The sequence below is a fragment of the Vulpes vulpes genome, chromosome 13, assembly GCF_048418805.1.
Source record: "Vulpes vulpes isolate BD-2025 chromosome 13, VulVul3, whole genome shotgun sequence".
In the NCBI taxonomy this organism is placed as follows: Eukaryota; Metazoa; Chordata; class Mammalia; order Carnivora; family Canidae; genus Vulpes; species Vulpes vulpes.
This window is the reverse complement of record NC_132792.1, coordinates 106,198,872-106,214,215: the sequence shown is the minus strand read 5'-3', so window position 1 is coordinate 106,214,215 and position 15,344 is coordinate 106,198,872. Positions and strand designations below refer to the sequence as shown.

The 15,344-nt window shown below is 42.0% G+C and overlaps 1 protein-coding gene and 1 non-coding gene across 3 annotated transcripts; one reads left to right on the top strand and one right to left on the bottom strand.

Moving 5' to 3' along the window:
* Window positions 1-2,205: 2,205 nt before the first annotated feature.
* Window positions 2,206-9,605, bottom strand: C13H18orf21 (chromosome 13 C18orf21 homolog). Of its 2 annotated transcripts, XM_025996979.2 has the most exons (5): window positions 9,383-9,593; window positions 9,273-9,295; window positions 5,863-6,062; window positions 4,517-4,713; window positions 2,206-2,405 (listed from the first exon to the last, which is right to left on the bottom strand). In XM_025996979.2, the coding sequence occupies exons 1-5, from the start codon at window positions 9,457-9,459 to the stop codon at window positions 2,252-2,254; spliced, it is 651 nt and encodes a 216-aa protein (XP_025852764.1). In that variant the 5' UTR covers window positions 9,460-9,593; the 3' UTR covers window positions 2,206-2,251. The 2 variants fall into 2 exon arrangements, with proteins under 2 accessions (XP_025852764.1, XP_072588308.1); XM_072732207.1 differs by lacking the exon at window positions 4,517-4,713 and having other exon boundaries at window positions 9,383-9,605.
* A 2,942-nt stretch (window positions 9,606-12,547) lies between these two features.
* Window positions 12,548-12,654, top strand: LOC112918978 (U6 spliceosomal RNA). Its single transcript, XR_003234793.1, has one exon. It is a non-coding gene; the product is annotated as a U6 spliceosomal RNA (small nuclear RNA).
* The last annotated feature ends 2,690 nt before the right edge of the window (window positions 12,655-15,344 follow it).

Below are 15,344 nucleotides of genomic sequence, written 5' to 3'. Positions count from 1 at the left end.
AGTTCCAATTTCACCACATTCTCATCAACGCTTGTTATTGTCTTCGTGATTTTATCCATCCCAGTGAGTATGACTGGTAGCTCATTGTTTTGATTTACTGTCCCTAATGACTTGTTGTCATTGCTTGTTGTCAGTGACTTGTTGTCATGTGCTTGTTGGCCATTTGTTTCTTTGGGGAATTGCTCAGAATCTTTGTTCATGTTTTGTCTTTTTATTATTTAATTTTGTTTTTTATAATTCTGGACATAGGCCTCTTAAGAGATATGTGATTTGCAAACAGTTTCTCCCATGCATCATTTTCTACATGCTGTTCTCATATAAAACACACAAGTTTAAAAAAAAAAAAAAAACACACAAGTTTTTAATTGTAAAGTCCCATTTATCTATTTTTTCTTTTGTTGTTTGCACTCTTGGTGTCATAGCTAAGAAACCACTGCTTAATCCAAGGTTATGAAGACTTGGTTCTAGGTTTCCTTCTGAGTTTTATGTCCACAGTATTTGAATATTCTCTTTAAAGTTGCTCATAGGGATCCCTGGGTGGTGCAGCGGTTTCGCGCCTGCCTTTGGCCCAGGGCGCGATCCTGGAGACCCGGGATCAAATCCCATGTCGGGCTCCCGTTGCATGGAGCCTGCTTCTCCCTCTGCCTGTGTCTCTGCCTCTCTCTCTCTCTCTGTGTGTGACTATCATAAATAAATAAAAATTAAAAAAAAAATAAAGTTGCTCATAGACCCTTCTGCCAAACAAAAGAAAGTCAAGAATCCATGGTATTTTACATTACTGAGGTAATATGAGTAACTTCCCACCTAGAAGTTCCTGCTTTTAGTACTTCTTATCCATTTCCCAGTCAGGTGGCTGAAAGGATCTTAGTTCTAAATCTGATGCTAACAAGTGGGCTAAGGAATTCAAATGTAAATATAGTGGCTTAGGGAGATTTGCTGAGCTTGCTTGCGCTATGGTGCTGGGGCACTTCAAATGAGATCATGCAGTCCTGCAAAGAGCTCAAAGGCAGTTGGGTACACAATCAGAAACAGGAAACTAGAGTCACCAGCACTTTGAGAGTGGCCCTTCATATTGCAGTGGGGTTGGAGTGGAGGGCAGTCTGCAAAACCATGCAAAGGCCCAAAGCTGGCAAGAAAATGGTATGTCCTAAGAACTATAAAGAGCTATCAGTGATCAAGGAGAGTGATAAGCAATCAGAAGAGCAAGAAGAGAAACAGGTATTCCAGTGAGAAGTTAGCCAGAAAGGTAAGGTACCATGACCAAAGGATTATGCTAGATGCTCTGGACACAGAGGGAAGGCCCAGCTCTTCAGCCTATGGCTCACAGGCTAAAGAAAGTTCAGAATGATGACTCCTGCCATCCCTCTCTGATGCTGACACTATTAGTATAATTTCACTTCATTTAACTACAAGACCAACTTATTAATAACCTTGGCCTTTCACAGTTTGCCAAACCCTAATGGGAGAAGTTTAAGTTTTAAATTTTTAAACAGCAGAGAGATTGGAAACAGTTTATAAAGTATCTAAATTATTTATTTAATGAATTTTTAAAAGAAAGGTGGAATACAACCCTAACCTATCATTTTAGTATATCTGCATTCCAGGAAAGATTTAACATAGCTAAATCGTTACTATGTTATATTTTGCTCTAAATTTTAGACCTAGAAATAAGTCTTCACCAGAGCAAATGAAATGCCACTTGTGATAAAATATTGCTTGGAACAATAGAAAGTTGTAAAAACGAAATTTGGGGTATCTGAATGAATTAAAATTAAGAATGCTCCATATATTTACTTCTGCATGCAAAATAGGAATAATGTTCAGCTTTTACATAGTTATGCAGATGATTGAGGAAAAACAAGGATCACGTACTTGATTCTTTGTCTGAATTAGCAATAAAGCCAAAGACACCGAGAAAGGAGTGAACAGGCCCTCTCCTAAAGGTCTCAATGTCCTTATGAAAGAAAATGACATTCCTTTGGTCATGGTACCTTACCTTTCTGGCTAACCTTTCTGGAATATCTTTCATATATTTTTTATTCTTACAACAACCCTGTGATGTAGGCAGGTTTTGGTTATTCATTTTCATGAGGTATTTTCTGTATAAATACTGAAAAATGCCCAGAAAAGTTTGTTCTTTCTGTTCTCCGCTGTTCCATGTACTTAATGAATAAAAATTTTAAGAAAGATGTTTTTAGGGCTAACTTTAGTTTCAGAATTGTATTAAACATTTATTTTCACAGCCCATCTTTTACAAAGACAATAAGAAATTCCTGAAGTCCACCTTTGAGTTCTTTTGGGATTCACTTTGACTAAGCAACATTTTGAGTTGAGAAAGGTGTTTCTTTCTTTTGCTCATATTCTTTGAGGCGCAAGTGGGTGTTGATTGTCCAGATGTAGGTGTCCTGAAAACAAACATAAAACCACACTTAGGTATACTGATAAATACGTTTTAAAAGTGCTTTTCCTGTTTAGACTACATAATTGCTACTAGAATCCTTTTCTACTTTTGTGCATTATGGCCATAAACGAGCAGTGGCTGGACCCAGCATTCATTCTTCTTTTGTTAAAAGTCTCCTCACTACATAGGCTTTAGGGAACATTCAGGAGGTATACTGGGTAGTTCTGGAAGTTTCTGTCACACCCAAAGAATGCTAAAGGTAAAGTATCATCATGTCTGAGTTCGCTCTAAGTCTGGCATCAAGATTCATAACCATTCAAAGGATTTTAAAAACATATTTCTTCACAGCTCAAGACCACTTCCTTTCTCAAAAGTGAAGAATTTCAATCCACACATGCAGGTACCACTCCATTGTATCTCCCCACCTAGAATGTAAGCTCCAAAGGGCAGACTTTGTACAACTAACTGTATATTCCACTGCTTCTTAACAGTGCCAGGCACAGAAGAGGCCTTCTAAAAATATTCGTTGGATAAATGATTCCCCAGCTGCTGTGTGTGTATTTTTGTTCCCTTCTATTTCATGCCCTCCAATTGTGTTTCACACCCGTGAAACTTTATTGGGGTTTGTCAGTCTGATCTGATCCCTCTTCTATTCCCCATCTGTCTGATAAATGTGAACTATCTTTCTCACTCCTGTATATATCTAAGAAGCAGTCTGGCCTAAATGCAAGTGAATTATTTTAAATATGCCAAATTCCTTTTTATCTACATTTATCCAATAAGGTAGAAGCTTCTATGAATTCCTATCATGCCAAATATCAAAATAATTAAATCAAAATATAGAAAAACTGACTTGAAATTGTAATTCTTATCCAATTTTACAAATGTCAACCCAATATAAAAAACTCAATTCAGGGGCACCTGGGTGGCTCAGTGGGTTAAGCATCTGCCTTTGGCTCAGGTCATGATCTCAGAGTCCTGGGATCTAGCCCCACACTGGGCTCCGGCTCAGCGGGGATTCTGCTTCTCCCTCCCACCCCTGCTCATGTGCACTCAGCACGCTCTCTCTCAAATAAATAAAATCTAAAAAAAACCCAACCAAACAAAAAACAAACCACCCTCGCTCAGTAAACAGATAATTCAGTCCTTGCTGCATTTTGCTATTTATGTTGAAGAAATTACCAGACTCAGTTTCTCTTTTGGTACAAAATATTCAAAAATTCCTTTCCCAGTTTCTATGAAACTAAATTTACTATCACAGTGAATAAGTACTGTGCACTACAAAAATAGTTCAGTGCTCGGTCATATAGTTAAACTTATTAACATCTGACAAATCTCTATTCAGTGAGATTTCCACAGGAATTTCTGACAGAGAAAATACCAAGAACAAAGGTTTAGAGCAGGAATGTAATTGTGAGTTTACTTCACTTCAGTTTTGCTAACACATAGGATGAATCAAGGCAAAGTAAGAAAGCAGATGCACTGGTACCAGGTAGGAAGGGGTGGGAAACCATGCTGGAACATTTGCTCTACGTGCTATGGTGTGAAGTGTTAAAGGCTTCTCACTGGAATGGTGCTTTAGGGAAATTATCAGACTAGCAGAGTTTGAAACTAGAAGCAGGAAACTACTGTAGGAGTCCCAGCAAAAGGTGAATATAGACTGAACACAGCAGGAGGAGAAAAGGAGAACAGATGCAAACCCAGAAGGAAGGGCAGATAGAAACTGGTGACTAACTGGACAAGGACCAAGGGAGTAGGAGCTGTCTACTCACCATTTCAGGTCAGACTATCTACAAGGGCATGTTCACTAGAAGGATGAGCAGCTTTGAGTAGTCAGCTGTGGGGACATGTTGGGGGAATAAAGTGGATATATTTGGCAGCAGCTGGGAACAGGCCCAGAGAAAGAGAAGTAGAGGAATATACCAGGAATATAAGCAGACGTGAGAATGAAAGATACGTGAGCATAGGACATTAGAGAAGAAGAGGGTATGGAAGGAAAAACCGAGGGCCAAGTCCTGAGCTGCGTGGCAAATTTAGGGAGTGTATATTAAACAAAGGAAATTAGAACAAATGAGTTCACACCAGCTATGCAAATAGCTTAACAAATTGGGATACCTGAATATCGAGGCAGGGCTCTTGCCTTTGGAACCATACATATGACTCAGCTTTGCAGAACTCGGAGTCTTTCTCTCTGGTGTCTTCAGGCTGAGCTTACTCGTAGGAGTGGTAGGACTGCTCTTCAGTGCTGAGAGAAAGCTTCTACTTTTACCATGATGTTTAACTGTTCTGTTGCATGTTTTACAAGTAGTCAACTACCATAAAAAGAAGAAATATTGGGCCTGATTTCTCTTATAATTTAATCCAATAAACTACATGTTCATTAAATTTCTGTATGTAAGGGACTACACCAAGTACTACTGGGTTAAGTAAGAGAGGCTGCCCTCAGGGAGTCTGTAAACCAACAGCAGCAATCAGACAAGATACAAATTTAAAATGAGAAAATCTTCAATAAAAAGTTACTAAACATTTGTATTTAATTTAAAACCTTTTAGAACACCTGGGTGGCTCAGTGTGGTTGTGTGTCTGCTTTTGGCTCAAGTCATGATCCCGGGAGTCTTGGGATCGAGTCCCATGTTTCTCCCCATGCCTAATAAATCTCTGCCTCTCTGTGTCTCTCATGAATAAATAAATAAAATCTTAAAATTTTTTTAACATTTTCATTTTTATTTTTTAATTTATTTTAAAGTTTTGTTTATTTTATTTTATTTTTTAAAGGTTTTATTTTTAAGTAATCTGTACACACAATATGGGGCTTGAACTCGACCCCAAGACCAAGAGTCACATGCTCCACCAACTGAACCAGCCAGGTGCCTCCTAAAACACCTTTTTAAAGATAACAAAGAAATATAAAGCCTTGTTTCAGGAGAATGGAAGAGACTGTGACTAATACCCATTAGCATCTGGAAGGATGTTCTTTTTAACAGCAGTTGACATTTGTTGCAGAACTCCAAGCTATTTTCTAATAAAACATGGCAAATTATCACTGAAAATTTAAGTGACCCCTTCAAACCTTTAGTGATTCTATAAATATGTTTAGATCAATTAATAAAACCAATCAAATTAATTCTCACATTCTCACATCTCTTTACTTCATTAATTCCAGAGGCTGACTTATCACGGTCAGAATTTCATAATGTATATAATTATCAAATCACTGTGTGTAAACTTGAAACTAATATGTCAACTATACTTCAATCAAAAATTTAAAAAAAATAAGCTTTACTCCTGATGAAACATCAATCAACAGAAAAAAATTATGTACATATTTTGACAATCTAAATGTCACAGGGCTCACAGTTACACAAACCTCTGAGTTAATATGTAGCCTGATCCTTAATCAACTTCATTTTAAGTAAAAGAAAATTCTAGTTTATTTATACATACAAGAATTGAAATCTTACCAATACACCTTTGGAGTCTTTGTATTTTTTCAAAATTTTTGCTTCTTTAAAACTGAGTGTACAATTTCTTGCCTCTCGGTTAAGAAGTTTCTGTATTTTGGGTGTTAGTCTGGACTTAGGTTTGAGGCGCACTCTAGAGTTATCCAAAACCAGAAACTGGAAACAGTATGGACATGTTCCTTCAAAAGTGCTGTTATCATCTGAAATTATACAAATGAAACTCATGATTCAGCAAATCAGAATATTTTGTTATCTCAAATAGCCAATATTCAATGATAAAGTATACTATTTAGTATGAGGAGATATAATATTCTCCTTAAGCAAACTCAAAATATGAGACAAATTTGCAACAATTTATATTGCAAAACACTGTAATTCTATCCATTCACTCCTTTAGCCACAGGTTAAGTCCCCACTCTTTGCTATCTTACTCATTACTTGTTACTAAGTAATAGTAACAAGTAATAGTTACTTGTTAGATAGTAGATAGTAAAAAGCTATCTCACCAATTTTACAAACATATTTATCACAAATCAATAAATTATACTGATTTTTTTAAACAATTAGCACAATTTTGTGATTTGTGGGCCAGACTTTCTGCAGGTAGCTCTCAGTACAAGGTTACAGGACAACAGACTTGCCCCAGCATGTTTATGCAATCAAGACAATCATCTTCCATGCTAGGCTGAAGAGTCAAATATGGAATAAAAGATCTGCTATCTTGGGGTGCCTGGGTGGCTCAGTTCATTAAGCTTCTGCCTTCATCTTTTTTTTTTTTTTTTAATTATCCCCAGCCCCGGCCCGAGCCCCAGCCCGAACCCTGGCCCCGGCCAGCGGAAGCTTCTGCCTTCATCTCGTCATGATCCCAGGGTCCTGGGATTGAGCCCTGCATTAGACTCCTTGGTCAGCAGGGAGCCTACTCACTCTCCCTGCCACTCCCCCTGTTTGTGCTCTGTGTCAATAAATAAATGAAATCTTAAAAAAATAAATAAAAGAGCTGTCTTTTTTTTTTTTTTTTTTAAGATTTATTTATCCATGAGAGACACAGCGAGAGAGACAGAGACATAAGCAGAGGGAGAAGCAGGCTCCCTGCAGGAAGCCCAATGCGGGACTCGATCTCAGGATCCCAGGATCACGCCCTGGGCCAAAGGCAGACGCTCAACCACTGAGCCACCCAGGTGTCCCGAGCTGCTATCTTTAAATAACTCAAATTCTAGGGGAGCCCTAAGCAAACAAAAAAAGATCAGTAACAACTGTAACACAGTATGATTAAAATGCCCAGGAAACTATTAAACTCTGTATAGACTGGCCAGAAACACTTCAAAGAAGTGGTGGTCAAATAATCCAAGTATCTGTACTTGGAGATGGCATCCCTTACTGGTAAAAAGGGCTTTCAGGTAGAAGTACAGTGAAAAAGAAAGCATGGTTATTAGGGAAAGGTGAGGGTGTGATGCAGCTGGAAAGGAAGGTGGGCACACCATGGATTTATTCAACAAATACTTATTAGTGAACACTCTGCTAAGTATACAACTAACTACCATGCTTGTAACTCAGCTCTGCCAATTTTTTAAAAATTTTATTTATTTATTCATGAGGGGTAGAGAGAGAACCAGGCTCCATGCAGGGAGCTCAATGTGGGACTTGCTCTCAGGATTCCAGGATCATGCCCTGGGCCGAAGGCAGGCACCAAACCGCTGAGCCATCCAGGGACCCCTCAAATGTTACATTCATTCATTTACTGAGTATTTGGAAAGTGCCAGGCAGAGTTCTGGGCGCAAGAGTCAGGACAGTGAATAAAGGACAACTCATAGAGAGAGAAAGTAAATATAGCAACACAAATGTGTAGTGTGCTGGGAAGAATAAAAGATTCAAGGGCAGCCCAGGTGGCTCAGTGGTTTAGCGCCAACTTCGACCCAGGGTGTGATCCTGGAGTCCCGGGATCCAGTCCTACATTAGGCTCCCTGCATGAAGCCTGCCTCTCTCTCTGTGTCTCTCATGAAAAAATAAAATCTTAAAAAAAAAAAAAAAAAAAAAGATTTGAATAGGGAGTGGCAATGGAGCTGCTGTAGTTTGGTTTTTGTTTTTTTGTTTTTTTTTTTAGATTTTATTTATTCATGAGAGACACAGGCAGAAGGAGAAGCAGGCTCCATGCAGGGAGCCCAACATGGGACTCGATCCCGGATCAGGCCCTGGGCCGAAGGCGACGCTAAATCGCTGAGCCACCCGGGCGGGCTGCCCGGAAATACTGTAGTCTTAAATAAGGTAACCAGGGAAGGCTTTGTTGAATAACATCTGTAGAAAGCAGAAGAAAATGAAGATGGAATCCACACAGATATGTGAGCTAAGAGTTCCAGGCAGAAGGAAGGAAGGGAAGCTGCGAAGGCTGCAAAAGAGCAAGAAGGCCTAACAGTGCTTGTAGTTGAGCAAAAAGGAGAAAGGAAGTCAGGCGAGGTAATGCAGGCATTTGGTGTAGGGCCTTGTAATCCTTCCAGGATTTTCACTTTTACTCTGAATTGGGAAGTCACTTGAGACTTTGTGGCAGAGAACTGACATGATCAAGCTTAAGTTTCTCCTGCACTCACTTTGGCTGCTCAATTGAGAATGGATGTAGAAATGCCTGAGAGCTGCTGCCCCACAATCCTGCTATTAACTTGGTCCAGGGTGGTAAAATAGATCTGTGAGAAGATGCCAGGTTCAGAACATATTTCAAAGCCGGCGCGATTTGCTGGCATTGGCTTGGGGAAGACGACTTTTAGGACGCCAGGAATGGCCCCAGGGTTGGAGGGCTGAATTAACTAACTCCAAGGACGGAATTACCGTTTTACTGAATTGGGAAGAACTGGAGGAGGAGGACTGTGTTGGGGGGTAAAGCTCCACTTCTGGCCTAAGAGACATTAAAAAGGTGTCAACGGGGCGCCTGGGGGGCTCAGGTCATGATCCCAGGCTCCTAGGATCCAGCCTCGCATCAGGCTCCCTGCTCAGCGGAGAGCCTGCTTCTCCCTCTCCTCCCCACCTGTGCTCTCTGATGCTATCTGTGTCTCTCAAATAAATAAACAAAATCTTAAAAAAAAAAAAAAAAAAAAAAAAGGTCATCAAGAAGGCATCTGGATATGAGTGTAGAAGCGGGAGAAGTCTTGGTTGGGCGCATACATTTGGAAGTCCTCAGTATAGAGAGTTTAAAAGCTAGGACACTGGATGAAAAGCTGTCACCAGGGAAGGGGGTCTAACTAGAAAAGAGGTCTAAGGAATTTGGAGTTTTCACTAACAGAAGGCTCTGGGAGGGCGGGAGGGGCGGTTATGAGGGCAGTGGGTCGACGAGGTTTCCCTTCTGGGTCATCCTGAGCGCCGCGCGGAGCTGGGGCAGCGGGGCGACGACAGACCGACCCACAACCGACGGACGTTCTCCCTACCGTGCGACGAGCTGTAGGCCCAGCTGCAAAGGAGAAGGAGACCGGTGAGGGAGCAGAAGACCCCGCCGGGCCGCCCCTGCCGCCCGCCCCCCATCCCGCCCCGCTCTTACAGGAGATACCGGGCCTGGCCCGGGCAGCTGTCGTGCAGTTGCCGAGCCGCAGCCTCAAGGTAGTGCTTCTGCCTCATTGCCACCGCCGCCCCACGACACGAGCAATCTCCGGAAGCCGGGTTCGCAGCCCGCCGGACCTTGACTTCGGAATCCGCGTTCCCTCCGGAAACTGGCGCCGGTGGCTGAGGAGTTCCGGCGTCCCCCGCTCCCGCCCGGCGCGCAGGCCCACGGTCTCCCGCCCCCAGGCCCCGCCCCCAGCCCGCGGGCCCGCGCGCATGCGCCGCAGACCTGCGCCTGCGCGGAGCAGTGTGCTTCAGGTCCCGGTGGCGACGTCGGCGCGTGGGGTGTTGAGTCCGCCTCTCGCTCGCTCCTGAGAGCGTCCCCTGCGGTGCTCTTGTTGTCATCTCCTCCCCCGTCGCGTCGCCTTCTAGATTCTCCATCCGGGGAATTGGTCTGGGCCGGGCGGCGGTGTGCGGCCCGCGGGAGGCCGCCGTGGTGCGCGGGGCCGCGAGCCTGGGAGGGGACCAGGCCAGACTGCCCTCGGGGCAGCACAAGCCAGCTTCCTCCTTTCCTCGTCCTCAGTGGGAGTGCGTCTTCAGTGTTGGCAAACACTGCTGTTACCGCGTTTGGAGGCCTTTCTGTCGCCCTGTCGGAAACCCCCTCCCCGTTCTCCTCCCCTCCCGGCCCCCGGCCACCCCGAGCCCGCTTTCTGGCTGTATGGGCTTATTCTGGACGTTTCTTGTAAACAGAGTCATTCGTAGGCATGATCTCTCGTGTCTGGCGTCTTCCACTTAGTGTGTGATGTTTTTGAGGTTCATCCACCTTGTAGCTTATGTCAGAACTTCATTCCCTTTTATGATTGAATATTACATTATATGTATACCAAGTGTTGTTTATCCATTCATCCATGATGGACATTGGGGTTGTTTCTACCTTCTGGCTGTTGTGCGATATGCACAATCTGTTTTCTGTTTTGTTTTGTTTTTTAATTTTATTTATTTATTCAGGAGAGAGAGAGAGAGAGGCAGAGACACAGGCAGAGGGAGAAGCAGGCTCCATGCAGGGAGCCCGACGTGGGACTTGATCCCAGGACCCCTGTGTTTCGGGTTTGTTTTTTTTTTTTTTGGATAAACACCTAGAAGTGAAAATGCTGGGTCATATGGTAATTCCATGTTTAGCAGTATTCTAATTTCTTCACATCTTCCCCAACTCTCATTTTCTACTTTTATTTTGTAATTTTTTTTTTAATTCTAACCATTCTAGTGAGTGTGAACTGGCCTCTCCGTGTGGTTTTGATTTGCATTTCCCAATGAATAATGGTGTTGAGCATCCTTTCACGTGTTTGTTGACAACTTGTATATTTTCTTGGAGAAATGTCTATTGAAGTCCTTTGCCCGTTTTAAAACTCGGTTGTTTGCCTTTTGTTGTTGAGTTGTTAGAGTTTCAAAAAATATGTTCTGGGGGTGCCTGAGTGGCTCAGTCAGTTGAGTGATTTTATATATATATATACACACACATATATATATGTGTGTGTATATATATATATACATGTATATATACCGGAGACTAGACCATTATTTATCCTTCATTTTTGATATCCGGAGGACTCAAATTGAGATAGGGAAACTGAAAGGATTCCATTTCTAGAAAGGTTGAATTTCTGCTGTTTTCTGCAAGGCCCCATTTGCTCATATTCTGTATTTCACCCTGCATTTGAATAAACCAAAGAAGCTATGTTCCCACTCGAAGAGTGTGACAAGAAAGTTAATCATTCGTTGAGTGTTGTCCTAGGCATCCAAATACCTGTTAACGCCTAAGAAGAACTGAATCTCAAACATGTTCCAGGACATTAGCTTTGAACAAATCTCACCCAACACTGGCAGCAATACCCCCACCTTCGATGATTTATGAAATATTATCTATTATTCACCTGTCACTCACCTTTGAATTCGACAGTATCCTGGATTCCTGAAGGAACATGTACATGGTACATGTACATGTACATATATGAACATGTCATCCTTTCCAGTATGAACCCCTAACCCCAAGTGATGATGTACATGTATGAACACGTCATCCTTTCCAGTATGAACCCCTAACCCCAAGTGATGATGTACATGTATGAACATGTCATCCTTTCCAGTATGAACCCCTAACCCCAAGTGATGAAGAGACTGACTTTCCTTTCCTTTCCGAGTCTCCCAGACACTCTGCCTGCTATACTCTGTTATTTACACTATTCAATAAACTGCTTTTACCTCCCACTTCTGATTTCTTTCCTGCACAAAGCCAAGGATCCTCTTGGCTGGTCTTGTGGGGCCTCCTTGTAGTCCTTGGACCTGGCCTGTCTACGTCAAAATGACAACAGAAGTTTGTAAAGAGAAAATACACATTTACATCTGTATAGACATATTTTAATTTTTCAAAAGAGAATTTATTACATCTGCTCTTCTCACCTTTCCATCCTACTTTTCTGACTGATCAATATTTAGCAGTTACATATCTTCTCTATGTCCACATATAAGTAAATGGATGAGTGTGTAAAAAATCCCCTCTCACTGCTCCCCCCACACTAAAAAGCCAAAACATATATGAAAAAGGTAAACCGAAAATAGAAAGTTATTCCCTTACTACATAACTTGCCTTTTTCTTAACCATAGACATCTTTCCAGGTAGGTACATACATTTTTGCAACAGCAAAAATCTTATATATACTGGTATTTTTAATTTTATTTTTTGTCTGAATTCCTAAAAAAACTATAGAGCAGAATGGTATGCACATTTTTATTTGCCAGATCATCCAAAACAGGTTGTAGCAATTTGCATTCCCAGTATCAATATCTGAGAAAGCTGGGTCAAACTGGTTAAGCCATTGGTTTACCTAAGTACTAATGACATAAAGTCTCTTTTCATATGTTCCTTGATGCTTTGCATTTTCTCCTGTAAAGACAAATATTCTTTTGGGTTGTTTATTAGTTTCTAGGAGATCTTTGTGTTTTGGGGAAATTTCTCCTCCTCTGCTTGTCATATATAATGCAATACTTTCTTACCTCTTATCTTTGGCATGGTTTACAGCATTTTTGCCGTACAGGATTTTGCATGTAGTCAAACGTTTTTCATTATTGGGTCGGGGTTTCCTGTGTAGCTTTTAAAAAGCCTCATGTAGTGCTTGCTTCGGCAGCATGTATACTAAAATTGGAAGGATACAGAGCAGATTAGCATGGCCCCTGTGCCAGGATGACATGCAAATTTGTGAAGCATTAAAAAAGATAAATAATAATAAAATTTAAAAGCCTCATTTATGCCAAGACTAGACAACTATTCATCCAAATGTTTTTCTCATGCTTTTCTAGTTTGATTTCTTCCATGTACATCATTAATCAATATGAAATGTATTTTTACTTAAGTATAGGGTAGAGCATCTAACTGACACATTTTTCCAGATGGTTAGCAAGTTATATGGATCTCTCTTACTAGGTAAATTACTCTTTTGCCAATGGAATTGAAGTTTTAAAAAATGTAATGAACACTGAATATGTGCCAGGTACTTTTCTAAGCATCTTACTTTGTAACTCATACAATCCTCATAACCCCATTGCATAGGTAAAATGCCGATTTATCACAGATAAGCTTTTTAACATAGTTGCATCTGTTTCTGGATTCTTTATCCGCTTCGCTAACCAAAACAGCAGAAAAGAGGAGAGATGTGCTGCATGCACGCCTACTTCCCCTGCCCCCCAGCACACTTTCCTTCAGTTCTCTCGCCTCAGAGCACCACACTCCTCTATCCAGATGCCTCCTCAGCATCTCTGCTTGCGTTGCAACTTGTCTTCTCAGACGCGGTGTGGCCCAGATGGTACTCTTGATTTCCCCCACCAACCTGCCCAGCCACCCAATCTTCCTCTGTCTCAGCCTCACCAAGTGCCACTGGGGCTTCCTCTGCCCACCCTTTGCAGCCAGTCCACCCTGGGGTGCCAGCTCCCCACCAGGAGGGAGATGGGGTCTCTAATTCTGCATACCTTAGCCACCTTCTCCTTTTGCCTGCACCCCTGCCATAGCCCCCAATATTCTTTTCCTGCATCCTCTCTTGCCTGCTTCCTCCCTCCCAGTCCATTCTTCACAGGGCAAAGTGGCCTTGTTAAAGTGTAAATCATTTTTTGGGACAAGGAGTGTCCTTGCTAAGGGTTTCCAGGCTCCTCATTGCACCTGGAACACCTGCATGGTGTTCCATGCAGATGCAGTGCCACTGGTGCACTCCTCATTGCACCAGATCCCTGCATGGCTGGTTGCTACCCCACTTTAGACCTCTCCTTGTCTTACCTGCCCACCCTCACAATGGCCCTGCTACACTGTCCTCTGACCCTCAACATATCCTGCTCAGATCTACCGCAGAGCCTTTGCTATTCTCTGCTTTGAGGGAGTATCCTTCCCATGGCTCCTTTTCCTCATCATTCCAGTATCAGTTCAAATATCACCCCCTCATGAGGCCTTCCTCGGCTACTAGAATAACCCCCCCCCCAACACACACCCTTGCCCATCCAGTAACTCTCTGCCATAATTGGTGTTTATTATTGACTCTCTGAAATTATTATTCACTCACTGTTTAGCTGTTCCCCTCCTGAATGTGAACGTATGGCAGCAGGACTTGCTGGCTGCCCCATACATGGACCCCAGCCCAGGGCCTGGCACAGAGCAGGGGTTCAATAAAGATTTGCTACAAAATCATAGTGGAAGGAAAGGAAGTTGAAGGGGTTGAAAATAAAACTAGATTGGCTATGAGTTAACAATTGTTAGCAGTGAGTTGGGATGTTGAATTTTGTCAAATGCTTTTTCGTATCACTTGAGATATGTTTTTTTTTCCTTTATTACCTAAATATAGTGGGTTACACTGATTGATTTTGTCATACCAACTCTGTATTCCTGGGATAAAACCTACTTTCTCCTGATGCATATATGTATTGTTGGATTTGATTCACTTACATATTTTTTATTTGTTTAAAATTTTATATAAGTAGTCTCTACACTCAATGTGGCACTCGAACCTGTGACCCCAAGATCAAGAGTGTCATCCTCCTTTGAGCCAGCCAAGTGCCCCAACTCACTTATATTTTATGAATGTTTTTTGTATTTATGTCATGTAAGGTTTAGTGTCAGAGATATGCTGGTCTCACACAACAAGTTGAAAAACATGGCTTTAGGGATGCCTGGGTGGTTCAGCACTGCATGTCTGCCTTCAGCTCAGGGCTTGATCCTGGGATCTGGGATTGAGTCCCGCGTCAGGCTCCTTGCGTGGAGCCTGCTTCTCCCTCTGCCTGTGTCTCTGCCTCTCTCTCTCTCTGTTGTTCATGAATAAATAAATGAAATCTTTTTTTAAACAAATAAAAGCATGAATTTATCCTTGTTTTTAAAAAGGATTTAGAGAGAGAGAGGGAGAGAATGCTGGGGGAGGGGCAGAGGGAAGTAGAGAGAAAGAATTCAAGCAGACTCCCCACTGAGCTCTATCTCAGGACCCTGAGATCCTGATCTGAGCTGAAATCAAGAATTGGACACTTAACCAATTGAGTCACGCAGGTGCCCCCTGAATTTTTTGTAAGATTGCTATTATTTCTTCCTTAAATGTTTGATAGAATTCACTGGTGAAACCATTTTGGGCTGGGGTGTTCTGGGAGGTTTTTTTTTTTTTAATTTTTATTTATTTATGATAGTCACACACACACAGAGAGAGAGAGAGGCAGAGACATAGGCAGAGGGAGAAGCAGGCTCCATGCACCGGGAGCCCGACGTGGGATTCGATCCCGGGTCTCCAGGATCGCGCCCTGGGCCAAAGGCAGGCGCTAAACCGCTGTGCCACCCAGGGATCCCTCTGGGAGGGTTTTTGATAACAAATTCAATTTGTTTAATAAATCTAAAGCTATTCTATTTCTTTTTGTGTTAGATTTGGTAAATTGTGTTTTGAAGCCAT